The 25883-nt window shown below is 38.4% G+C and overlaps 1 protein-coding gene across 1 annotated transcript in view; it reads left to right on the plus strand.

Moving 5' to 3' along the window:
- Nucleotides 1–2415: 2415 nt before the first annotated feature.
- Nucleotides 2416–25883, plus strand: part of LOC121458995 (calcium-responsive transcription factor-like) — a 28813-nt gene continuing 5345 nt past the window's right edge. Inside the window, exons 1-11 of the mRNA XM_041668455.1 lie at nt 2416–2494; nt 6110–6228; nt 7412–7618; nt 8191–8311; nt 9338–9467; nt 14209–14293; nt 15622–15811; nt 17118–17238; nt 19576–19719; nt 21100–21327; nt 24089–24251. Coding sequence (XP_041524389.1) covers nt 6154–6228; nt 7412–7618; nt 8191–8311; nt 9338–9467; nt 14209–14293; nt 15622–15811; nt 17118–17238; nt 19576–19719; nt 21100–21327; nt 24089–24251 — 1464 coding nt within the window. The 5' untranslated portion in view covers nt 2416–2494; nt 6110–6153. The remainder of the gene's footprint in view (nt 2495–6109; nt 6229–7411; nt 7619–8190; nt 8312–9337; nt 9468–14208; nt 14294–15621; nt 15812–17117; nt 17239–19575; nt 19720–21099; nt 21328–24088; nt 24252–25883) is intronic.

A 25883-nucleotide genomic window follows, 5' to 3' on the forward strand; every position in this document is an offset into this window, starting at 1 on the left:
CTGGTGTTTTTGTGTGTGTACATTTGTATGACACAAACATGAGCCACCATGTGGATACTAGGAATTGAACCCAGGGCCCCTGGAAGAGCAGCCAGTGCTCTTAACTGCTGAGCCATCTCTCTAACCCCCAAAGATTCTATCTTTAATGCTTCTTTCTGTTCCCTAGTCCTGGTACTTCATGCTTACAAGATACATTTGTCAGCTCTAGGATTGGAGGTTGTAGGTATAGAAACCTTATTTTCAGCTCGTGGCTTCCAAAGATGCTCTACTGGTAATTACTTTCATTGAGGGGAAAAAATATGTGGCTACAGAAATCTTTGTTTCAGTGATTATTATCGAATGTTGGGCCTAAAATAAATGTCTAATTGTAGATAAGGAAGCAGGACAAGGGTTAAGTTGCCTCTTCTAGGACATAAGTGGTGTCAGACTTTAGCTCTTTCAAATGAGCAGAATAATGTTCTACCATGTTAGCCTGTCAATAAACAAAACGTATACCGTGAAATGTAGTAGTTTTATTTGTGTGTAGAAGAGTAAAATATACATTGACTATTATTTCCTTGCAGAGAACATGCTACTGTGAAGACATAATTACAGTTTTCACATGAACAAAGCTAGCACTATTGTAATTTAGTGCCCCAAAGGAAGACTGTCAATGTGTATAAAAGGACATTTCTGAGGCTAACAGAATGTAGGAATCCGAGCTTGAAACCTGAGCCACTGCCTGAAGGTAATAACTTTTTAAACTTTTTTTTTTTTTTTTTTTGGTTTTTCGAGACAGGGTTTCTCTGTAGCTTTGGTGCCCGTCCTGGAACTAGCTCTTGTAGACCAGGTTGGCCTCGAACTCCCAGAGATCCGCCTGCCTCTGCCTCCCGAGTGCTGGGATTAAAGGCATGTGCCACCACCGCAAGGCCTAAACTTTTTTTTTCAATTCATTAGTTGTCTTTTTGTTTTTTACATTTTTTAAAAAAAATATTTATTTATTTATTTGTTATGTATACAATATTCTGTCTGTGTGTATGCCTACAGACCAGAAGAGGGCACCAGACCTCATTACAGATGGTTGTGAGCCACCATGTGGTTGCTGGGAATTGAACTCAGGACCTTTGGAAGAGCAGGCAATGCTCTTAACCACTGAGCCATCTCTCCAGCCCATTTTTTACATTTTTTATGTTTTAATAGTATAAATTACCAAATCCATCCACTGTTCCCGTCCCCTCCCTCCATTCCAACTTCTCACCCCCTGGTCACTCTCAACTTCATGTGCCTTTTTTTTTTTTTAACCCACTGAGTCATCTCAGTGCTGCCAGTGTGTACAGGGGTCATTAATGCGGGGCCATCTACTGGAGCCTGAGTAACCTCTCAAGGTCGAATCCCTGAGGAAAGTAATTGTGCCTCCTCTCACAGGAGCCGTCAGCTGCCAGCTATCCCCAGTTGGGGTGGAACTTCGTGACTCTCACTTCTTTCTGATCCTGTCTTATGTGTGCAGTCATAGCTGCTGTGAATTGATGTATCTGGCAGAGGGCTGGTATCTGGAATACACAAATGACTCAAAAAAATAAACACAAGAAAATAACCCCCAAACAATCCAATTAAACTGTCTCAGAGTGGAACTAAACAGAGCTCACAAGGGAAAAAAATTACTAAGATTTTTTTCTTTTTAATGTTCAACAAGCATCTTGAGCTATCAGGAGATTTTATATTACTCTCGTCAGAATGGTTAAAGTCAAACAAATGCTGGCAGAGATACATGAAAAGGAGAAAGATTATTTGTTTATCGATATTATTTGTCTGAAGTTAAAAATCATTGAAAAATGAGTGTCTATTGCTTAAAGATTAAAGAACACTCTTTGAGTCCTTTGAAACCTAATAGGTATAAGGAAGAGTTTTAGATGGATGAAGGGAGATATCAGCCTGTTTTATCAATATGCAGAAGCTGGAATAAGAATATCTGTTCTATCTGTGGTCACCAGAAACTGTTACTGTGGGCACTAGAAACTCTAAGTTGAAAATGGTTCCAAGGAATCAGCTAAGTGCTCTTAATTGTTTAGCTGTTTTTTTTTCAGCCCAATTTTAGAGATTTTAATATTTAAATTTTTTATTTATTTACTGACTTATTTAGTGTGATCATGCATGTATGTGCACACATGTGCATGCTTGTGCTTATTCAAGCACACACTACTGTGCACATGTGGAAGCCAGAGAACAACTTGCAGGACTTGGCTCTCTCCTTCCACCATCTGGGTTCCAGGACTCAAATATGAACCACGAGGCTTGGCAGCAAGCACCTTTACCAGCTATCTCCTAAGCCCAATCAGAGCAGAGTTTGTTCACTGTGATTATATTTGGGTGTTTTCCATTCATATGCATAATTATGGTTTACTTTTCATTTAGGTATGGTGAGACCAACAGACAAAGAGAAGATAATCTGTTATTCACAGTTCTCAAAAGGAGTGGGCATGCTGTACCCCAGAGAACCACACAGTGTGACCCCGAGGTTGGTGGCAGGAACACGTGGGTGCAGAAGACTGCAGAAGAACCTTGCTTGTGGTTTTTGAGAGAAAAAATGGGCAGAGAAGCCTAAGCAGACTAAGCTGGCTTGAGATCAGGAAGTTTGAACAAACTTATTGTATTGTATTGTATTGGTCTTAGGGAAGTTAAAGCTGGGTGTGCTGTCCCAGAGGGTCAGAGAGCCTATAATGAAGCTAGCTGTGGGAGCCTAGTATTTGGACTTGTTTGCATAGGGAGATTAGTTTTGCCAGAGCATCTTTTATATCTCTAGTCCTTCCCTGGTCAGTGAGATTCCAAAGATGCTGAAGGGTCATAACAAAAACTAGGAAACATGATTAATATAAAATTGAAATTAGTTTTAAATTTTCTTCCTTTGTGCTCTTTCCTTATAGAAGGAATTAGGAGCAGTCCCTCTTTAGTCTCGAAGAGCTGATGCAAGATTATAGTTGCTTGGTTTCTAAAAATGTCCTTATATAATGTCTTGCCTTGATACTCATTTTGTGGGAAGATTTTTCACTTCCAACGTTTTTAAACATGTATAGGACTGTTCAACCTTTATAGTTCTAGAATTTATTTTGGTAAGTTTTCTTTTTTTCTAGGAACTTCCCATCATATCTTTGCCTTAATGTCGACTTTAGGTAGTCCCTTTTTTATTCCTGATATTAATTTGATTTGTGTTTTTTCCCTATTCTTTAAAAAATAATTATTAATTAATTAATTTGCTTTTTCGAGGCAGAGTTCCTCAATATAACAGATCTGACTGTCCTGGAACTTTATTTGTAAGTCAGGTTGGTCTCAAACTCACAAAAATCTGCCTTTCTTGCCTCCCTAGTGCTGGGATTAAAGGTGTACACCATCACCACCTGGCAAAAAAAATGCTTATTTTTCAATTATATGTATATGGGTGTTTTGGCTACATCTATACATGTATATTATGGTCATGCTTGGTGCCTATGGAGGTCAGAAGAGGGCGTTGCATCACCTGGAACTGGAGCTACAGTTTGTGAGCTGCCATGTGGGTACTGGGAACTGAAGTAAGAGCCAAGTGCTCCTAACCATAGAGATCACCTGCCTCCACCTCTACCTCTTGAGTGCTGCGATTAAAGACGTGCACCACCATGTCTGGTTTCTCTCACTCTTTCTTGATAAGTGTTTTCTTTCCCTAGAGAACTACTTGTAATATTGATTTGTTATTGTCTTCACTGTTTATTTTAATAATATTTAGTATGAGTTTAATATATATTTCTTCTATGTTTACCATTTTTAACTTTATTCCTTAGATACTTACTGTTTCCTTTTTCAAAGATTTTTATTCATTGACAAAAATTGTATTTATTTATAAAGGGGAACATATTTGATATGTATACATGGTGTGGTTAAATCAAATGAATGAACATTTTCATGACTTTTATTCTCTCTCTCTCTCTCTCTCTCTCTCTCTCTCTCTGTGTGTGTGTGAGACAGATGGGGGGGGAGAGAGAAAGAGAGAGAGAGAGAGAGAGAGAGAGAGGAGATATTCTGAAGACTGTTCCAAGAACTTTATGCATGCTAAGCAAGTGCTCTACCACTCACTGAGCCATGCCTCATCCCAATTACCAGTTTGGTTTTTTTGTTAATGGTATATCTTGGCTGGGCGGTGGTGGTGCATGCCTTTAATCCCAGCATTCGGGAGGTAGAGGCAGGTGAGTTTGAGGCCAGCCTGGATTGCAAAGCAAGTTCCAAGACAGCCAAGGCTATACAGAGAAACCCTGTCTCAAAAAAGAAAAAAGAAAAAAAAAACACAAAAGAATGGTATATCTTTTTTAAATTAATTTCATTTTTAATGCTCTCTCTCTCTCTATATATATATGTGTGTGTGTGTGTGTGTGTGTGTGTGTGTGTGTGTGTAAAACAACCATATATTTGTGTCAGGAACCCTTAGAGACCAAAGGCATCAGATTTCTTGGAGCTTGTGTTATAGATGGTTGTGGGCCACCCACTGTGGGTGCTGGGAGTCAAAATCAGGTCCTCTGGGAGAGCAGCCATCTCTCCAGTCCTTATCAGTCTTTTCGTTTTAGGGATATTTAAGGGGCCAGAGAGATGAATCAGCAGTTGCGAGCTCTGGCTGCTCTTCCAGAGGACCCAGATTCAGTTCTTAGCACTTACATGGCAGCTCACAACTTATAACTCCAGTTCCAGCACCCTCATAAGACATACATGCAGGCAAAACACCCATGCTCATGAAATAAAGGAGAGAATGCTTAATTAAGATCTACTCTCAACAGCTTTCAGGTATCCAACATTGTAGTCACTGTGAGATACGATAGCTCTTTTGAACTTGTCTATACTGAAATTCTGAGAGCCCCAACATTGCAGTTTTATTCGGTTGCACCTGTGGCCTAAGACTCTGATGTTTGTGCCGACTCACAGCCAGTACCTGTGACCTAAGACTCTGATGTTCATGCCGACTCACAGCCAGTACCTGTGACCTAAGACTCTGATGTTCATGCCAACTCATGGCCAGTACTTGTGACCTAAGACTCTGATGTTCATGCCGACTCACAGCCAGTACCTGTGACCTAAGACTCTGATGTTCATGCCGACTCACGGCCAGTACCTGTGACCTAAGACTCTGATGTTCATGCCGACTCACAGCCAGTACCTGTGACCTAAGACTCTGATGTTCATGCCGACTCACGGCCAGTACCTGTGACCTAAGACTCTGATGTTCATGCCGACTCACGGCCAGTACCTGTGACCTAAGACTCTGATGTTCATGCCGACTCACGGCCAGTACTTGTGACCTAAGACTCTGATGTTCATGCTGACTGATGGCCAGTACTTGAAGATCTGGATCTCTAATCATTCGGAGTAGTATTGGTTTTTATTGTTTGTTGTTTTCATTTTTGGTACAGGGTCACATATAACTGAATGTGGCCTTGAATTAATTATGTACTTGAGGCTGATCATGGACCTATCTGTCTCAGCTTCACAAATACTGAGATTATAGTTTTACACCACAATTTCTGGCTGGAATGGAGTTCTAAGTATATCTGTAAATCAAGTTTGCTTGGGGTTTTGTTTTTTCTTGTTTTCATGTTTGATGACTTGATGTGAGGTGGTATGATGAAGTCTTGCTTTGTGATAATGGCTTTGCCAGTTTGGCTCCAGATTCTATCTAGTTTTTGTAAGTTACTAAGGGAAATTTCAAAATAATAGCAGTTGTATAGCGACACAAAGCCATTTATGAGTGCTTTCATTGCCATCTCCAGGCCGACCTTGTTTTATGTGTAACTCTGTCTGACTGTACTCCTTTCTCTCAGACTTTGAATGTGACATAACTTTATATCACAAATTCAGTTTTAATGAGCCAATATAGAGTGTAATTAAGAACAGAATGAGGGAACTATGTAATCCTAACATTTTTATTTGCCTTAAATATATTATGGTGCCTTGGCAAGTTAATTAATAAAAACAGTAATTTCCTATCTATAGAATGGAAATTATTTTGCCTATATTGTGTAAGGTACCATGGTTATGGAAGACGAAATATTTATTTGGGATTAACACCCCCATCAAAATGTTAGTACTACAGTTGATGACCAGATGTTTACCCTTTCAGCTGTTAACTAATAGGAGAAAAATGAGACTGAATATGAAGCCAGCATGGAACAGCAGCGTTTGTTAGGAGCCAGCTGTAGCGATGGGAAAGAGTCCGAAAGAGGAGCTCAGGAATCCGAGGTAGGGATTCAACTGCAAGGGTTTCTGGTCTTACGAAGAACACCATGCATTTAACAACTTTTCATGCTTGAAAATAGTCTTTTACTCAGTGATACAAGATTTTTAATACACCAAGGATGGTGGTACACACTTGTTTTCCAGGCATCCAAGAGGCACAGCTCAGGGCCAAGAGTTGAAGGTCAGGCCTGGGGTGCGTATTTGAGACTCTGTTTCAAAAAAGTTTTGATACATATCTCTCATATATTTAATTTTTAATATAGAATTTTTAAATAATGCTTAGATATAACCATAAAATTTTTGTACTCTCTCTATAAATATTGAATTATATTTAATCATTTCCATATGCATCCCTGGGAAAATAAAAAGTTAAAACATGTGGAAGTCAATGCTTTCACTCAAGACAGTGGTTCTCAACCTGAGGGTCATAGCCCTGTTTGGAATTGAGTGACCCTTTTGATAGGGGTCACCTAAGACCATCCAAAACCACAGATATTTATGATTCATAAAAATAGCTAAATTACAGTTATGATGTAGCAATGAAACTAATTTTATGGTTGGGGTTCACCATAACATGAGGAATGGTATTAAAGGGCCGCAGATTTGGGGAAGGTTGAGAACCTTAAGAAATACTTTGGGCTGCAATGTAGCTCAGTGGTAAATTGTTGCCTAGCATGTAGAAGGTCCTGTGTTCAATACCCATCACTAAGAATACCCAAACTCTGCAGGCATAGCAGTGCACATCTTTAATATCAGCACTCAGGAGGGTTTGAGGCCACACACGGTCTACATATCTCCAGAAGAGCCAGGATTATATAGCGAGACCCTGTCTAAAAACAAAACAAAATAAAAACTCTTGTAGTAAAATGAATAATGAACTGAAATATAAATGTCCTTCTATGTTTATTATCAGTCTTTTTAAAAACTGTAAAAATAGACCAAGTAGTGGTGGCACACTCCTTTAAACCCAGCACTAGGGAGGCAGAGACACTGTGAGTTTGAGGCCAGCCTGGTCCACAGAGCAAGTTCCATGGCCAGGGTGGTTACACAGAGAAAGCCTGTCTCAAAAAATCAAAAACAAAACAAAACAACAATGACAACAAGAAAACCTTTGTAAGAATATGGTATATTTTTCAAAGGCATTGTCATTTTTTAATTAAAAATTTATTTTTTGACTTTTCAAAAGCATATAACCTGTATGGACTCTGGGGATCCTTCCTTTGGACAGAATGAGCCCCCCACCATTTTGCCTGTTACTGCTGAAACAGATGATCCCCTCACATCACAGGATCTTCCAGAGACACTGACTGATACACAGGCCCTTTGTGCAGAGCAGTTCCATCTTTTAGACCCAAATGGGCAGCCTCTTCAATATGACCTCCACTCACAAATGGTGAGTATATTTTATAGCTAATGAGTGTTATGGTATTTAATAATATCTATTAATCATACTAAATGACCTTAGTTTCTTGATACTACTAGCTTATACTTTATATTGAAAATATTCTTTCTATGACTTTTTTTAAATATGGGTATTTTTGCTTTTAGGAGTGCAAAGACTACAAATAGTATTTAAAGCAGTCCTTCCTCTCATGTCAGGCACACTGGTGTGGTCTATAGCTAGTGCTTAGATACTCAAGTTTGCTTGTAAGTTACTTTTTGTTTTTGGGGACAAGATTTTGTATAGCCTAACCTGTCTTTGCCCTCTCTGTGTTATTAAACTTCATGCATGTGCTATCATGATTAAGACCATAGGTGCTTAAGACCATAGGCGATAGTGAAACTGATTGATTTGAATCTTAGCTTCAACACTTGTCCACTATGGGACCTTTGGAGAAATTGGCAGACTCAGTGCTGTGTCTGTGGAGTGAAGTAATAAGGCCATCCTAGAAGTAGGTGTCCGCTTCAGTAACCTAGTAGCCCTGGTAAATCAGAATGGCATATCGTTTCTTTAATGTCTCCAAGACGATCACTACCAGCCCTTCAGAAAATAAACAGGTGCTTCATGTAATCCCACCTACCCAGACAGGAATGGCGCAGGTGACCATACCTCGGGAGCCGCTGGTGGACGCGACTCGTCCCCAAGGTGAGTCAGTATGGGATGGGAGCAGGCATTGACCGTGCTTTAAAGATTAGGGTGATAGTCTAGAAAATTTCCTATGGACATCCATATTAAAGTTCATCTCTTTAGGTAACATTGTGAATTAAGTAATTAGAAAACATTTTTTTTATTTATTTTTATTTTTAGTTTAGCCCTAATAAATCTTAAGTTCATTTTTGAACTCCTGTCTAGGTTAACTGTCTATTTGATTTTGGAATTCTGTGAAGCTGGTTGACTCTTGCTTCCTCCCAAATAACCAGTGAGCATAAGATAAATTCTTCTTAATTATAGAAACAACAATGAAATTGCAACAATAGCACAAATATAGTACCTAGCGACAGGAGATTTTTATATTTGTATTTTATTGATTTTTTGCTAGCTTTGTGACCCATTCTTTTTTTTAGTGTGTTATTTGACTCTTCTCCTCCTCCCCCATTCCTTTGTTTCACATTAAGAAGAGAATCAGGCTTCCATTCACCCATTTTTTTTGCCCGTTTGATAGTATCCCTATTAATTTTTTCTTTCCCTTTGCAATATAGTTGAATCTCTTTTTAACGTCATTGCTACACTATTTTGTTGCTCTTTTATACATAGTTCTTTTTGACTTTATGATTTGTTGTCTTTATTAATAGTCATTAAAAGTTAAAACAAAAACATGATTTACAGGAACATTATAAACACAATGTATAAGTAAGTTTTTGTTTTTGTATTACATGTGAAACTCTTTAATATAACAATTATTTTGGCTATTTCAAAATCATAACTTAAATATAAGTATAAAAAGTTAACTACAAAATTTCATAGCCATGCAATTTAAATTGCATTTTAAAATTTTAAATAAAATGCAATTTAAAAGTAATTAAGTTTATCAGTGACAGTCTCAATAAATTATTTAAAGTTTTTTTAACTTCAGAACAAGTCTTCTTTTTCCTATTTAAGTGATTTAATTTTAGTTAAGTAATCGTCATAATGTTATTCAAGATACTGATGTTTCTTATTTTTGTTGTTAAGATGCCTCTGAAGAGAAACCCATTGACAGAAGCTTACCAACTGTAAGAGCAGATACTCTAGAAGCCAGTGCCAGTAACTGTATTCTTCATTCACAAGCATCCCTTGTGCTACCCAGAAAGTCAGGGACCAGGTGAATCATGGGAAAGAGGAGCTTGTCTTTGGGGTCACGATGGAAGTCTGTTTTTAAGTGATCATATCTAAAGCTGGCAGACAATAGAAAACATCAGAAGTTCACAGAGAGGAGGCATTCACCACATGTGTCTCCCTTTAGTTCACAGAGAGGACACGTTCACCACATGTGTCTCCCTTTAGTTCACAGAGAGGACACGTTCATCACATGTGTCTCCCTTTAGTTCACAGAGAGGACACGTTCATCACATGTGTCTCCCTTTAGTTCACAGAGAGGAAGCGTTCACCACATGTGTCTCCCTTTATTTTAGTGCATCTTGGCAAGGACATATTCCTGTTTTTTTTTTTTTTTTTGAGAAATGTTAAATGCCAATAGTACATTTCAGAATAAAGACATTCATTCTAGTTCCTAAGATTTTTAAATGGTTTAACAGCGTTTATATAGATATAATTCCTATATGGTAAAGTGCAATTTTTTTTTTGATTTTTTTCAAGACAGGGTTTCTCTGTAGTTTTTTGGAGCCTGTCCTGGAACTAGCTCTTATAGACCAGGCTGGCCTTGAACTCACAGAGATCCGAATGCCTCTGCCTCCCAAGTGCTGGGATTAAAGGTGTGCGCCACCACCGCCCGGCTGCAATTTTTTTTATTAGCATTGTGTGTGTGTGTGTGTGTGTGTGTGTGTGTATGTTAGTTCTGGAAATTGAGCACAGGGTCTTTCTTGGGCATGCTAGGCAAATATTTTCCACACAGTTACAAAAACATAGCCTGTCTTTTGCTAAAATCTACTTGGTTTTATCTTTTTTCCTAAAAATAACATTTTTCATGATGATTCTAGGAAAATATTGATAATATCCCTATTAATTTTCTTCCTTCCGTTTGCAAAACTTCTTGTTTTTGGAATTTATTTTAATTCTATGTGTATGGGTATTTAGCCTGTATGTCTATGCACCATATGTGCAGTGCCCTTGGAGGCCAGAAGAGGGCATTAGGTCCCTGGGACTGGAGTTACAGTTGTTTTTAAATTTATTTTATGTGAATTGGTGTTTTGCCTACATGTATGTCTGTGAGGGGTGTTGGATCCCCTGGAACAGGAGTTATAGACAGTTGTGAGCTGCCATGTGGGTACTGGGAATAGAATCTGGGTCCCCTGGAAGAACAGTCAGAGCCCTTAACCGCTGAACCACTTCTCCAGCCCCTCCCTTGAAGTATCGTTTTACGTGTTTATATTGCTTTAATTGTTCTATGAAAATATTTTGGCTGGGTGGTGGTTGTGCACACCTTTAATCCCAGCATTTGGGAGGGAGAGGCAGGTGGATCTCTGTGAGTTAGAACCAGCCTAGGCTGGCTCCAAAGCTACAGAAAAACCCTGTCTCAAAAAAACAGAACAAAACAAAAACCAAACCAAACCAAAACAAAAAAGAAAGAAAGAAAGAAAACATGTGAACCATTTGTTTATATTTTTGTTTTTTTTCATCATGTCTAGGAATTTTTTCCTTCTTGATTTCTTCAATGACCCAGTTATCATTCAACAATGTATTGCTTAATCTCCATGAGTTTGTAAATTTTTTGAAGTTTCTATTGCTGTTAATTTCTGGCTTTATGCCAGGCAGTTGTAGCCCATACCTTTAATCCCAGCACTTGGGAAGCAGAGGCAGGAGGATCTCTGTGAGTTCAAGGCCAGCCTCGTCTACAGAGGGAGTTCTAGGATAGCCGGGGCTACACAGAGAAAACTCTTTTTTCAAAAACCAAAATATTGAATAATAATAATAACAATTCTGGATTTATTCATCATAATCAGCAAGAATACAGGATGTTGTTTCAACTTTCCTACATTTGTTGAGACTTGCTTTGTGTTTTAATGCATGAGCTATTTTAGAGACAGTTCCATGGGTTGTTGAGAAGAGCGTGTATCCTCCCTTGTTTGGGCAGAATGTTTTGTAGCTGTCAGTCTGGCCCGTCAGTTAGTTTGGTCTGTAATGATGTTTAATTTCAGTGTTTCTTTATTCATTTTTTGTGCAGTTGAGTTGTCCAGTAGTGAGAATGGGGTATTGCGGTCACACACTATTACTGTTTGGTGGTTATCTGTGATTTAAAATCTTGTAGTATTTGTTTTACAAAAATACAAAAATGAGTCTGTATTTGGTGGACATGATGCTTTGAGAAAGGTCATCCATGGTTCATCTTTTCTAACACAGTGGTCCCCAGTAGTGTCCTTGTCTGTGGAGATCATAGGACTTTGCAGGAAGAAGTAGTCACTGGGGGCAGGTGTGGAGGGTTTGGAACCTTGCCCCACTTCCTGCTGTCTCTCTCTGCTTCCTGTGTGACTTCTCTGCCATGAGGGACTCTCTCTCTCTGGAACTGTAAGTCAAAGTAAACCCTGTCTTCTATCATTTGCTAAGGTGAGTATAGTTATCGCAGTGGGCATATAGACAAAGTCATGCCCTGACCCATAATGCGCAGCACAGGCAAGATGATCTTTGTGGTGGCATGACTTGGGTGGACCTTTGGTACTAGCTAAACAGTCGTGGTGTTTCCAGGAATGAAATAAATAAGAAGCCTACTGTGTTTTTGTTTGATCTGTATAAGCAAACATATTCTCAGACTAATGAAAGTCTACATTGGATGGTGGCAAGAAGGAATCTCAGTCACTAAACCAGTTTTTAGATATGATTAAGTTTGCAGATACAAAACCCCTTGAATGAAAAGAAGGACAGATTCCCCTTAGGAAAGGACCTTGCTAAAATACCTAAGAATTTTGCTATTAGCCTTTCTCCTACATTTCCCCAGAGAGACTTCCCCTGTTTTTTTTTTTTTTTTTTTTTTAACCAGGCTAAGTGTACACTGTGGAAGTAATTAGACCTTCCAGGGTCTTTTGGATACTGGTTCTGAATTGATACTGATTCTATTAAATCCCAAGAAGCATTGTAGTCCTTCAGTTAAAGGAGGGGCTTCTGGAGGTCAAGTTGATTAATGGAGTTTTAGTGAAGTCTGTCTCACAGTAGAACCAGTGGGTCCCTGAACTCATCCTATGGCTATTTCCCCAGATCTAGAATGTATAATTGGGATGTAAGATAGACTTAGAAGTTGTCAGAATTCCTACAGCTCTTGACTCTGGCTAGCCCCACTGTTTTGCCTGTGCATGACCACCAACTCGACCACTCTTCTGCCAATATAGCTTTTTTTTTTGGTTTTTTTTTTTTTTGGTTTTTCGAGACAGGGTTTCTCTGTGGCTTTGGAGCCTGTCCTGGAACTAGCTTTGTAGACCAGGCTGGTCTCGAACTCACAGAGATCCGCCTGCCTCTGCCTCCCAAGTGCTGGGATTAAAGGCGTGCACCACCACCGCCCGGCTTGCTTCTTTAAAGGAATACTTTACAAATACTTCACGGTTTTAGACGCACGTGTGTCCTTGATGATCTGGGCAGTTCCCTGGGTATTTTAAAAATGAACTCAAGATCTGAGCCTCTTGATTGACACGATTCTGTACGGTTTTCTGAATGAAGAGAGTGGCTTGGATGCACACTTTCCTAGACCTGGATGGAGGGAGGAGGGCCTTGGACTTCCCACAGCGCAGGGCACCCTGACTTCTCTTAGGACTGGAGAGAGAGGGGGAGGATGGGAGGAGGTGGAAATTTTTAATAAATAAATTAAAAAAAGAGAGTGGTGAACATTTTCATAGGTCACCTCTGGCCATATCTAAGAAGAGTTTATTGCTTTATCTTTTAGCCCCATCAGGAACTATAATGTAGATTATCAATAAAAAAGTTACTGTGGCAGGAGAGACTGCTCAGCAATTAAGAGGTCGTTGATATGATCCTTTGTGAAAAGGAAGAAATTGTTTCTAAAGGTTTTATAGAAAAAAAAAGAGATTCCTAGAATAAACCAGAAAAACATAAATCAATGGCATGGAATACATCTAGCATTAAATACATGTACAGAAATTTTTGTTTGTTTTTAAAAAGGAGTCAGAGGCTGGAGAGATGGTTCTGTGCTTAAGAGTACTTGTTCTTGTAGAGGACCTGGGTATGGTTCCTATCACTCATACAGTGGGTTACAGTTCCCATAATTCCAGTTCCAGGGGATACAATGCCCACTCTGACCCCAGTCACATGTGGTGGTGTGTTAACTTACATGCAGGTTAACTATGAAGATACATAAAATATTTTTTTAAAGATGTGGGGAGATGGCTTAGTTAGTAAAGCATTCGGCACGAAGTACAAGGTTCTGTGTTCAAAACCAGGTGTAGTAGTTCTTGTCTGTGGCCTCTGGGAAGTGGGCCCAAAGGAAGACTGAGCCCTTGAGTTCACTAGCCAGCCAGTTTGCAGAGTTAGTGAGCTCCAGGTTTAGTGAGAAACCCAGTCTTAAACAAGGTGAGCCAGATGGTGTGGTGGTGGCGCACACCTTTAATCCCAGCGCTTGGGAGGCAGAGGCAGGCGGATCTCTGTGAGTTCAAGTCCATACTGATCTACAGAGCAAGTTCCAGGACAGTCAGGGCTACACAGAGAGACCCTGTCTGAAAACAAAACAAACAAACAAACAAACAAAAAACCTGAAAAGTTAAGGGTGACTATGGAAAATATCTGATGTCAACCTCTGGTTTTGATATACATACGCACACATGTATATGCACATGTGTGCCCATATATTACAGTATCACACACACATTACGAAGTAAAGAAAAACAAAGCAGTTAAATGTTTTGTGTGTGCATGACTGTGTATTTACATCTACTCTTCTCTCCCAGACTGCTCGAGGAATCTTTGCCGTCTCCTCTGCAGCCACTTTCTTCTAACACACCTATATGGGCCTGCCGTCTTAGGAGTTGTGAGGTGGGTTTCATTTACCTGGTTATGGCAACATTTCATCCCTGACTGAACATTTTTGCATACAAATAGTAAGTCGCTATCTGTCATATTCTGTATGCATTTATGCTTAATCTAAGCTCGCTTGTTGTTTCATTCTTTAAAGATAAAGGCTCTGGTAAAGCGGGAGTTTTGCCTATTGTGTGGTGCCTGCCTGTACTCCCAGCACTTGGGAGGTGGTGGCCGGAGAATCAAGAGTTTAGAATGTTCCTTGGCTACATGAGTTTGAGACCAGCTTGGGCTACATGAAGCCCTGTCCCTGAAATACAGACTGGAACAAGAAAAAAAGCGGCAGTCATATAAAGCTCTTCTGGCTCTACTCTCATTTCTTCTCTGTGGCTGACTTTCCTTGTTATCATCCCTTTCTACTTTTGCTTTGAATTACCTCCTGCCTCCCTCCCTCCCTCTTTCTCTCTCCGTTTTCATTTATTTCTTTTTATAGTCTCACTATAACTTCCTCAAGATTTGCTTTTGACCTTGTCTTCACTTTATCTTTTGAAGGATTTTACCTATTTTGTTGACTTTCAACTATAAAATATTTTGTTTGTTTTATTTATTTTTAAATATTTATTTAATTTTAGTATGTATACAATATTCTGTCTGTGTGTATGTCTGCAGGCCAGAAGAGGGCACCAGACCTCATAACAGATGGTTGTGAGCCACCATGTGGTTGCCTGGAATTGAACTCAGGACCTTTGGAAGAGCAGGCAATGCTCCTAACCGCTGAGCCACCTCTCCAGCCCCCTATAAAATATTTTGCAAACCTGTATCACCAGTTCTGTAATTCTTACTGTTGTCCCAGACCTTCAGCGTCTTTTTGGAAGTTTTATTTAGAGTTTACCTTATATTCACTGCAACCATATCAGTTCTGCTTCCTAAATTCTTTGCCTGTTCCATTAATAAACACCGTTTCCTTAGATATCCAGACTCAAAGTTTTAGACTGATTTCTTTGTTTCATTCAGATACTTAGCTGGCTTTTGTTGTTATTGTTTTGACTGTGTGTTTGTTGGAGATGATCTCACAATGTAGCCATAGCTGGCCTGATACTCACTATGCAGACAAAGCTAGCTTTAAACTTGTATTAGTTGATCTGGGGGTAGAATTTTAGATACCCAAGAGAATGGTATATTACATGTTCTTCAAGCTTTCTTTTCTAACTTACATCTGTTTGACGATAGCACTTGAGTTCAGATCAGACCCCACTGGTTGTACAGGCCAGTGGTGAGGAAGTGAACTGATGCTGTTTTATGTTAGGAAACTGTCTTGTTAAACTAACTGTTCCCTCCCTTTACAGAAAATTGGAGACTCCTACCGTGGCTACTGTGTGAGTGAGACTGAATTGGAAAGCATCCTAACTTTTCACAAGCAGCAAACCCAGAGTGTCTGGGGCACTCGCCAGTCTCCAAGCCCAGCCAAACCTGCCACGCGCTTGATGTGGAAGTCCCAGTATGTCCCCTATGACGGAATCCCGTTTGTCAATGCAGGTACTTCTCATCAGTTACTTACAGCTCCCCAGCAGCTGTGCTCTTTGTGAACATGTGATTTCTCTGTGACAGGATACATTTCATTTTGGTAGGTAAGAATTTAATTTTAATTGCTGGAAATGAATATTAAACTAAAAAGAAGACAGCAAATATAACTAATTTATGTCATAAAATTAGTTTTACTCTATGACACTGAATAAATAATACTTCATAAATAGAACTTTAAATTGCAAGTAGATCTATAGACAACATTACCTAATCAAAAGTAATTCTTTATAGTCTCACTAACAGAAATAAATCATCTCTCAGATAGATAGATGATAGATATATGGACAGACATATAAAATTTCATTGTTTAGAACAGATTCTACAGCCAGATAAGTTCCAGAAGCTTTGTTTTTTGAGGTTTTTAGGCTTCAGATTTACTCATAAAGAATTGATGTGCTAGGGGGAGAAGAGTGGGGGTGGGAAATGGGAGGCAGGGAGGAGGCGGAAATTTTTAATTAAAAAAAAAAGAGGAAAGAATTGATGTGCTGTGGGGGGCGGGGGGGCTGGAGAGAAGGCTCAGAGAGAGGTTAAGAGCACTGGCTGTTCTTCCAGAGGTCCTGAGTTCAATTCCCAGCAACTACGTGGTGGCTCACAACCATCTATAATGAGATCTGGTGCCCTCTTCTGGTGTGTAGGCAGAACACTGTATACATAATAAAAGATAAATTAAAAAAAGAATTAATGTGCTGATTTTTACTTCTGTTGACAATGTTATAAACTTCTCTACATGCAATCCCTGGCTTAGTATTTCCAGACTTTAAAAAAATATCCATGTTAGGCCGGGCATAGTGGCATATACCTTTAATCCCAGCATTCAGAAGGCAGAGATAGGAATATCTCTGAGTTTGAGGCCAGTCTGATTTATGTAGTAAGTTCCAGGACGACCAAGTCTATATATAAACAAAACAAAACAAACAAACAAAAAACTCATTCAGAAGTACTGGGCACAACTTTATAATCCAGCACTCAGGGAAGCAGAGGTAGAAGGCTCTGTAGGAGTTCAAAGCCAGCCAAGGCTACTTAGTGGACCCTGTATCAAAAAAGAAAAAGAAAATTATGGGAATTTTCATATGTATCAAAAATAGAGGTAAGAATATAAAAACTGTCTGCATTTTTAGTAAGAAATACTGATGTTTTGCTCCATAAGATTATGTAATTAATACTATAGATTTTGAAATTGCCACAACCAAGTTGTTAAAGATCTGCCTAGAATATATGAGCACCTAAATTACTGTCATTGGTTGGTTTTGGGCTACAGGTAGTCGAGCTGTGGTAATGGAGTGTCAGTATGGACCAAGGAGAAAAGGTTTCCAGTTACAGAGACTCAGTGAACAAGGAAGCAGGTCTTGTCATCTCTACAGAGCTACGTGCCCAGCCAGGTAAGCTATTTTATCTTACTTTATGTTTCTACATTGAAGTTTTAATTTTTTTTTTTGTTTTTTTGTTTTTCGAGACAGGGTTTCACTGTGGCTTTGGAGCCTGTCCTGGAACTAGCTCTGTAGACCAGGCTGGTCTCGAACTCACAGAGATCCGCCTGCCTCTGCCTCCCGAGTGCTGGGATTAAAGGCGTGCGCCACCATCGCCCGGCAGAAGTTTTAATTTTGAATAGCAAATAGAAGCATTTCTATTAAGTTTAAACAGTTCAGTTATGTAAGTTGTAAGTTCTTTTTTCCACTACTGTTTTGTATCTTTCTCATTAAAGCTTCAACTCTCTTTTTAAAAGATTTTATTTATTTATTAAGTGTCCAATATTCTGCCTGCACGTGTGCCCACGCCAGAGGAGGGCGCCAAATATTACTATAGGTGGTTGTGAGCCACCATGTGGTTGCTGGGAATTGAACTCAGGACCTCTGGAAGAGCAGCCAGCGCTCTTAACCTCTGAGCCATCTCTCCAGCCCAAAGCCTCAACTCTTAACATTTTTTTTTGTCTCATCTTACAAAGATTTTCTGTATATGGATGTGTATGTGTATGAATATACACATATCCTCTTCTACCCTAAAAGGTCAGTAAAGCCTGCTAATATTTTCTTTCCTTAAACTGAGGTAATAGTATTCCCTCTTTTCTGCTGCCTGAAAAGACTATAGTGAATATTTATCTTAGTTAGGGTTTCTATGGCTATGAGGAGACACCATGACCATGGCAACTTTTTTATCTATCTATCTATCTATCTATCTATCTATCTATCTATCTATCTATCATCTATCTACCTACCTATCTACCTATCTATCTAATTTATTTATCTATATATTTATTTATTTGTTTGTTTGTTCATTCACTCATTTATTTTACATACAGTGTCCTGAGTGCACGAGGGCACCAGATCTCATTACGGATAGCTGTGAGCCACCATGTGGTTGCTGGGAATTGTACTCAGGTCCTCTGGAAGACCATATAGTGCTCTTAACCTCTGAGCCATCTCTCCAACCTGACCATGGCAACTGTTACAAAGGAAAAACATTTAATTGGGTGATTTATAGTTCCGAGGTTCAGTCCATTATCATGGTGGGATGTGGCGGCATGCAGGCAGACGTAGTGCTGGAGAGGGAGCTGAGAGTCTACATCTTGCACAGATGACAAGAAGTAGTCTGAGACACTGGGCATGACTTGAGTATATATGAGACCTCAAAGCAGGCTAGCTTCATATACACTGTGTGGCCAAGGGTGGCCTTGAATTTCTCATCCTCCTGCCTCTGCTTCTTTAATTCTGGGATTTACAGATGTTTACCAATATACCTAGTGACAAACTCTGTATTAGATCAAAACCACAATCAATAACCTCATTTCAGTTTATTAGTAGGATAAATAAGTATAATGGTAATTGTCAGGGAAAGGTTATAATTTTTAAAATGTTGACAAGGAAAAAAAATGCTTCTGAGAGATTTTACCAATTTACACTCATACCAGAAATGTATAAGAGCCATAGTAATTTTAGGCAGAGGACTAGGTTGTCATTGCTCTGGGTGAGAATAAAAAATATGAATCAATGAAGGATTTTTTCTTAATATTCTATACTCTCTTAGACATTGAAACTGTTCAAAATTATTAGTAAAATGAATAATGTTAAAGGCATATTGGGCTGGGGGATAGGAAAGTGGTACAGGTAGCCCAGGTGTGTAGCTGTCCTGGAACTTGCTATGTAGATCAGGCTGGCCGTGAACTCATAAAGATCCTCCTCTCTTTGATTAAAGGCATGCATCACCACGAGTGGCTTAATTTATGTGTTGTTGTTGGCCAGGCAGTGGTGCTCACCTTTAATCCCAGTACTGGGGGATTGAGCAGAGGCAGGTGGATTGCTGTGAGTTCAATGTCTCCCTAGTACACAGAATGAGTTCCAGGACAGGCAGAGATATGCAGAGAAACGCAGTCTTGAAAAAAAAGAAAAAAAATTTACACATCTTTGTTATATGAATGAATTTAGGTAATGAGAGTTTCAAGGCGATCAGCTTGGAAGAAGATCCATAAAATAAACCAAATGCAAATTATGGCTTCCAGGACAGGGAAGGAGAAAAAGGTTAAAAAAAAGTCTATATTTAGATATTTATACTCAGTTTGTGATCATTGTTGATTTTCTAAGTATCATGCACTCAATATGACAGCTTTTGTAAGCTTCTGAATACTAAATTCAATGTTCTCTAACTTTTCTTTTGAGTTCTTTATTGATGTTAGGTATTTCTTGAGATTATAATGAAGAGTTTCTTCTTTGTATTGCATAAAGGATTTACATTAAAAAGGTACAGAAGTTCCCTGAATATAGAGTGCCTACAGACCCCCAGATGGACAGGAAGATGATCAGAGTGGAACAGGAGAAAGCCTTCAGCATGCTGAAGGAGAACCTGGTGGATGCTGGGGGTGTTCTTCGGTATGATACTCAGACAGTATGTTTTCAGTTGTTTCTTCGAGGACTGGCTTTATAAGTTAGATACCTCACCAGTATTAAACTTATTTACTATTGTATATGTTATTAAGTTTATTACCTAAAAATTGTGTATAACTCAAAGCATACGTTGTTGATTACTATGACAGCCATCTGTGAATTTTAAGCCCTAAGTAAAATTTTATTTTATGCTTCATGTTTTAGATAGAAGGAACTATAATATTTCTGGCTTACTGTTCTTTATTTGTTAATCCAGGTGAAGAATTTATTATTGCATGAGGTCAAATCTAAGGAAAACTTTTATATGATCGTTTATAAAAATTTAAAAAATGAAGTCAATAATTAGGCCCTTCAATTTTTAAAATATGCAGCTCTAATATTTTTATTTTAAAAATATCATTAGATTTTAAATTTTTATTTTGTGTTTAAGAGGTTTTCCTGGATGTATATATGTGCATTTTGTGTTTAAGAGGTTTTCCTGGATGTATATATGTGCATCGTGTACATTTTGATGCCATGGAGGTCAGAAAAGGGCATTGGATCCCCTAGGACATGAGTTAGAGATGGTTGTGAATCACCATGTGTGTGCTGGGAATCAAACCTGGGATCTCTGAAAGTATACCAAATACTCTTAACAACTGAGTTATCTCTCCAGCTCCATACTATACAACTTGCTCTCTTTTGTTTTTATCGGTTTATATCAAGCAGAAGTACAGGGGGTCAGTGGGATAGCTCAGTGAGTTCACTCTCCAGGGCCCACATGATAAAAGGCAAGAACTGACTCCTTCAAGTTGTTCTCTGACCTCTACATATGCATGCTGACACATAGGTGTCCCCACATATACACATACACAAATAATAAATGTAAAAGACTATCCAAGTGCTTCACCAAAAGTTAAATCGCCTCCCTCCCTCTCTCTCTCTCTCTCTCTCTCTCTCTCTCTCTCTCTCTGTGTGTGTGTATCATGTGCATGCCTGGTACCTATGTAAATTGGAAAAGAGCTTTGGGTCCCTGGAGCTGGAGTTACAGATGTCTGTAAGCTACCATGTGGATCAGCAAGTGCTCTTAACTTCTGAGCAATCTCTCTACCCTCATATATGTGTAAATCCTTGCATTGCCTTAACACAGGGTCATAGTAAAAGTTAATGAAGTTACCTCTTTGAGTATAAAGTCAATCTTAGAGGAGTTGAACATAAGACATTTTAAATTTTGTTCTACATAGCATAATCATATGTGATTTTTGTTTAAAAGATTATTCCTTTTCTTGATGCATATTAGCCTAAGTAATATGATTTCCACTTTTGTCTGAATTATCAAATTTTAATATTTAAATTTTAATAATTTCAAATGTTTTCTCTTATCAGATGGTATGTGCAGTTACCTACACAGCAAGCTCATCAGTATCATGAATTAGAGACTCGTGGCCTCTCTCCATCTCCTTTTCCTATGTCTTCTCTTGAAGAAGAGGAAACTGTAGTCAGAGATGAGAACTGTGCGTTGCCCTCACGTCTCCACCCACAAGTAGCGCATAAGATTCAGGAATTAGTGTCTCAGGGAGTAGGACAAGTGTATGCAGTGAGGAAGCAGCTCAGGTACAGGAGAAGCAGCGTTTTCTTTTACACTGGTTGCCTAGGTGATACACTAAGCATTGATTTTCCAGGACATATGCATCTCATCTGTGAACATTGTTTTCAGCCAATGCTTGGCAAGCTTCATATGGTATTTCTTAATTTGAAGGTGATAATTTGGATATTATGTTCTGAAAAGTTTGAGGGAGACTCTGACTGCAGTACAGTTTGCTGTATTGCTTTTCCTTGGTCCTTGTTTCTGTCTTCATGCATTGTTTGTTATTAACTACATACCTATTACCTTGTGTTCCAATTATTTTTTTTTGTTGTCAAAGATAAATTCTAAATGCTTATTTGAGACACTAAATCTTTGGCAGATTAGACTATTTCTACGTGATGAATTTATTTTATTTTACTAGCTAAGGTCTTCCTGGCCTTTAATTCACTTATAAAGCCCAGGTTGGCTTCCAGTTTTCAGCAATCTCAGGAAACTAAGTGCTGGTATTAGAGGTGTGAGTCACTATTCCTGAAATGAATTGAATTACATGATACATATTTTTGACATAAAAATGTGTAGAATCAGAAAATTAAAAACCTAAATTAAAGTAATTATTTTAGATTATTTGAAATTAAATAGAATTTTATTGTAATGGGGAATGAATATGATCAAAATAGAATATATACATGTATGATGTTCTCAAAAATTAAAATATTTGATTTTTAAAAAGATAAGTTAAACTATTTACTATAACTGTGTTATATTCGATTATAAATATGTATCACAACAACATTAATTAAGTATCTTGAGTACCATTAAAGATACGTCAAAATACTACAAATACAAGTTCCATTAGGCTGGAGGTGATGGCACACACCTTTGATCCCAGCACTCAGGAAGCAGAAGCAAGTGGATCTCTATGAGTTCAAGGCCAGCCTGGTCGTCAGAGCTAGTTCTAGGACAGGCATGGCTACACAGAGAAACCCTGTCTTGAAAAAAGAAAGAAAAGGCTTTTCATTAGATGAATAACTATCCAGATAAACTACAATGATAATTATTGTAATAAGGTGATTGATATATGTATATCACATATTCTGCCAAACCTTTAACTATATCATTTTACACATGAAAAAATAGAAATTAAAAATTGCTAAGTAATTGCCTTGAAAGACAGTGTCAGAACTGAAACCTGGATCTGGCTCTATAGCCTGTGGGTAATGTTATGATACTTTGTTCCTTTTGTTTACTGTGTACTGAAATCTGAATAAGAAAATGAGAATTATAAGAATTAGTTTTTGTTTGTTTGAGATTGGGTCTCACTGTATAGCCCTGGCTAAATTGGAACTCACTATGTAGACCAGGTGTCATAGAGATCTACTGGCCTCTGCATCCTGAGTGCTGGGATTCAAAGTGTGCACAGCTACAGTGAGCAGACACCATATAACCTTTCTGTTTTCAGAAATAAAGATTTGTTTTCATTGAGTTGCCTACAGAACAAAGCCAAAATTTAGTAAAGCCATCCACTATTTACTAAAATTTGGCTTATTCTACTTATTTCAAATTTTTACAATTCTTATTCTACTTATTTAAAAAGAGGTTCAATGAGAAAGAAAAGTAATAAATCTCTGCAGGTCTAATAAATGTAATATATAAAGCAAAAATGTATTAAACATGTAATTGTGTAGCAATGCTACTTTTCTTACACCATCTTGCCTTCCGAAATCTTATTGTCTCACAATATTCGAACCATCAAGTTTCATGTAGTATTAATTGGTGCCTTTAGAAGCAGTGTAACATTGTGTTTACATATACAAATTGGAAATAGGTCCATGTTTTCTTACTTATTAAACAGGTATATAATTCAGGGCAACTTCAACTTGTGCAGCCTTCAACTCCCTCATCTGTAAGGTGGAATTGATTCTTGCACCGGGTCACATGGTCACAGTAATAGTTGAAGGAAATATCTGTAGTGTGTTCAGAATTGTGTCTGATATGGTAAGCACTTAAAAACATTATAATGTTCAAATTGAGGATTGTGGTCCAAGTTTAATTCATAAAAATGTCCAAGCTCAGTTGGATGGTGGTGGCACACACTTTTAATCCCAGCGCTTGGAAGGCAGAGGCTGGTGCATCTCTGTGAGTTTGAGCCAGCCTGATTTACAGAGTGAGTTCCAGGACAGCCTGTGCTGTTTACACATAGAAACCCTGTCTTGAAACAAGCAAACAAACAAAATAAAATGCTAAAGCTCTGTAATAGTGTGATTTGAACCAATTAAAATAGCACCTTTTGCTGGGCAGCGGTGGTGTAAGCTTTTAATCCTAGCACTTGGAAGGCAGAGACAGAGAAACTACAGAGAAACCCTGTCTTGAAAAACAAAACAAAACAAAACAAAAAACAAACAAACAAAAAATAGCATCTTTCTTTAACCTTTGGTTTGTTTTTTCTTTTCTTTTCTTTTCTTTTGAGATAGGATTTCTCTCTGTAGTTTTAGAGCCTGTCCTGGAACTCGCTCTGTAGACCAGGCTGACCTCGAACTCACAGAGATCTGCCTGCCTCTGTCTCCTGAGTGCTGGGATTAAAGGCGTGGGCTACCACCACCTGGCAAATTCTATGTTTTAATGAATAGAAAGAAATCTAAAATGGCTAATATTTTATTATTTACAGAATTATTTACATACATATGAATTATTTATAGAAATATGAATCATACTTTATTGAAAGAGAAACTTTCAGTCAGTCCATAAGGGCATCATTACAGTTATATTTTTATTTTATATCCTCCACAGAAAATTTGTGGAAAGAGAGCTGTTCAAACCTGATGAGGTACCTGAAAGACATAATTTGTCCTTTTTTCCAACTGTAAATGATATAAAAAATCATATCCATGAGGTACGGAAATCCTTGAGGACGGGAGATATGGTATCTAATCCAGAGATTATTCCAGCAACGGTACGATCACACCCATTTCTTTGTTTCATTAGAGTCCTTCCAGCTCCCATTAATGCATTAGCGAGTCTCTAGTTCTGGTAATACTTAATAGAAAAGGCTACTGTTACACCATCTCAATTGCTATGATTTAAGGAAATACATTAGGTAATTTTCTAAAATATGAATTCCACAAGCTCTCAGATAATGACTTAACTGCATATTTCTTACTACCCTCACAAGGAACAGAAACAACAGTAGATTTCCAAATCTAAGTATAACAGAGAAGAATCAATATTTTTTCTTTATGAGAATTACTTTTTATTCAGTTTACAGACATTTATTGAGCACATACTGAGTATATCCCTTGCTCATTTTAAAAAATAGATGGTCAAGGTCAAGTAGTTCAGTTTCAGGTGCACAAAGTGAGCTCTCCATGCCATATATGAATATCAGTGTTTACCTCATATTTTATATCGTCATTTCTCTGTCAATATTAGTAATTTCTGAGATATTTTTACCATAGTTATCCAGAAATTAGTGATTACAGTAGAAGTAGTGACTAATTTAGGAATTAAAATCTGAGTAGCTTTAACTTTTGCCTTCTTGACTTTTTACTTTCCAAGTTTTACTATCTGAACATTTTTGAATTGTACTTATTTCTTATGTATGTGGATGTTTTGCTTGCATGCCTGGGTCCCATGGAGGCCAGAAGAGGGTGTCGGATTCCCTGAACGTGTGGTAATAGGTGGTTGTGAGTCATCATGATGGGCTCTGGGAATCAAACCTAGGTCTTCTGGAAGATCAGCTGGTGCTTCACTGCCGGGCATCTCTTCAGTCCTAGTACTTGGATATTTCAAATGCTAGACCTGCTGGATGGTTTCTCTTTGTTTATTGTGTATCTAAACTTATTATTATTCTACCAAATTCAAGAAATAAAATATTTTCCTTCTACACTTCCTATCCAAATTGCTGATATCTGAGTTCATAGACCCTAACATAGTGGGACATACTTGTGCTTTGAGAATGTAGACAAGTAGAGAGTGATTACAGAAAAAAAACACGAGTGTAGTGAAACTAAAACAGGAAGCTGGGGGAGAGCTCATTCTGTAAAGTGCTTGCTGCACAAACATGCTGGTCTAAGTGGGATCCCCTAGGACTCACATAAAAATGCTGAGCGTGGTAGGCGTGAACTTCCAGTCCCAGTGCTGGGGGGTGGGGGCAGGATGGAACTAGCTGTCTAATTGGTGAGCTCCAGGCCAATAAAAGATGCCATCTCAAAGGAAACAGACTTAGTGCTGTCTTCTGGATCCATATGCATACATGCACAGGCGTGCATGCGCGCACGCGCACACACACACACACACACACAGTGAGAGAGAGGGAAGAAGGGAGGGAGGGAGAGTAAAAAAAGAAAATAGAGGGCTGTAGAGTTGGCTCAGAGGTTAGGAGTGGCTGTTCTTCTAGAGGTCCTGAGTTCAATTCCCAACAACCACATGGTGGCTCACAACCATCTAAAATGAGATCTGGTTCCTTCTTCTGAAGGCAGAACATTGTATGCATAATAAATAAATACATCCTAAAAAGAAAGAAAAAGAAAGAAAGAAAAGAAAGAAAGAAAGCAGACTGAGCAAGCCATAAAGAGCAAGCCAGTAA

This window comes from Microtus oregoni, unplaced genomic scaffold (assembly GCF_018167655.1).
Source record: "Microtus oregoni isolate MIOR12 unplaced genomic scaffold, Mior012 000018F_ref0000195, whole genome shotgun sequence".
NCBI classification, from domain to species: Eukaryota; Metazoa; Chordata; class Mammalia; order Rodentia; family Cricetidae; genus Microtus; species Microtus oregoni.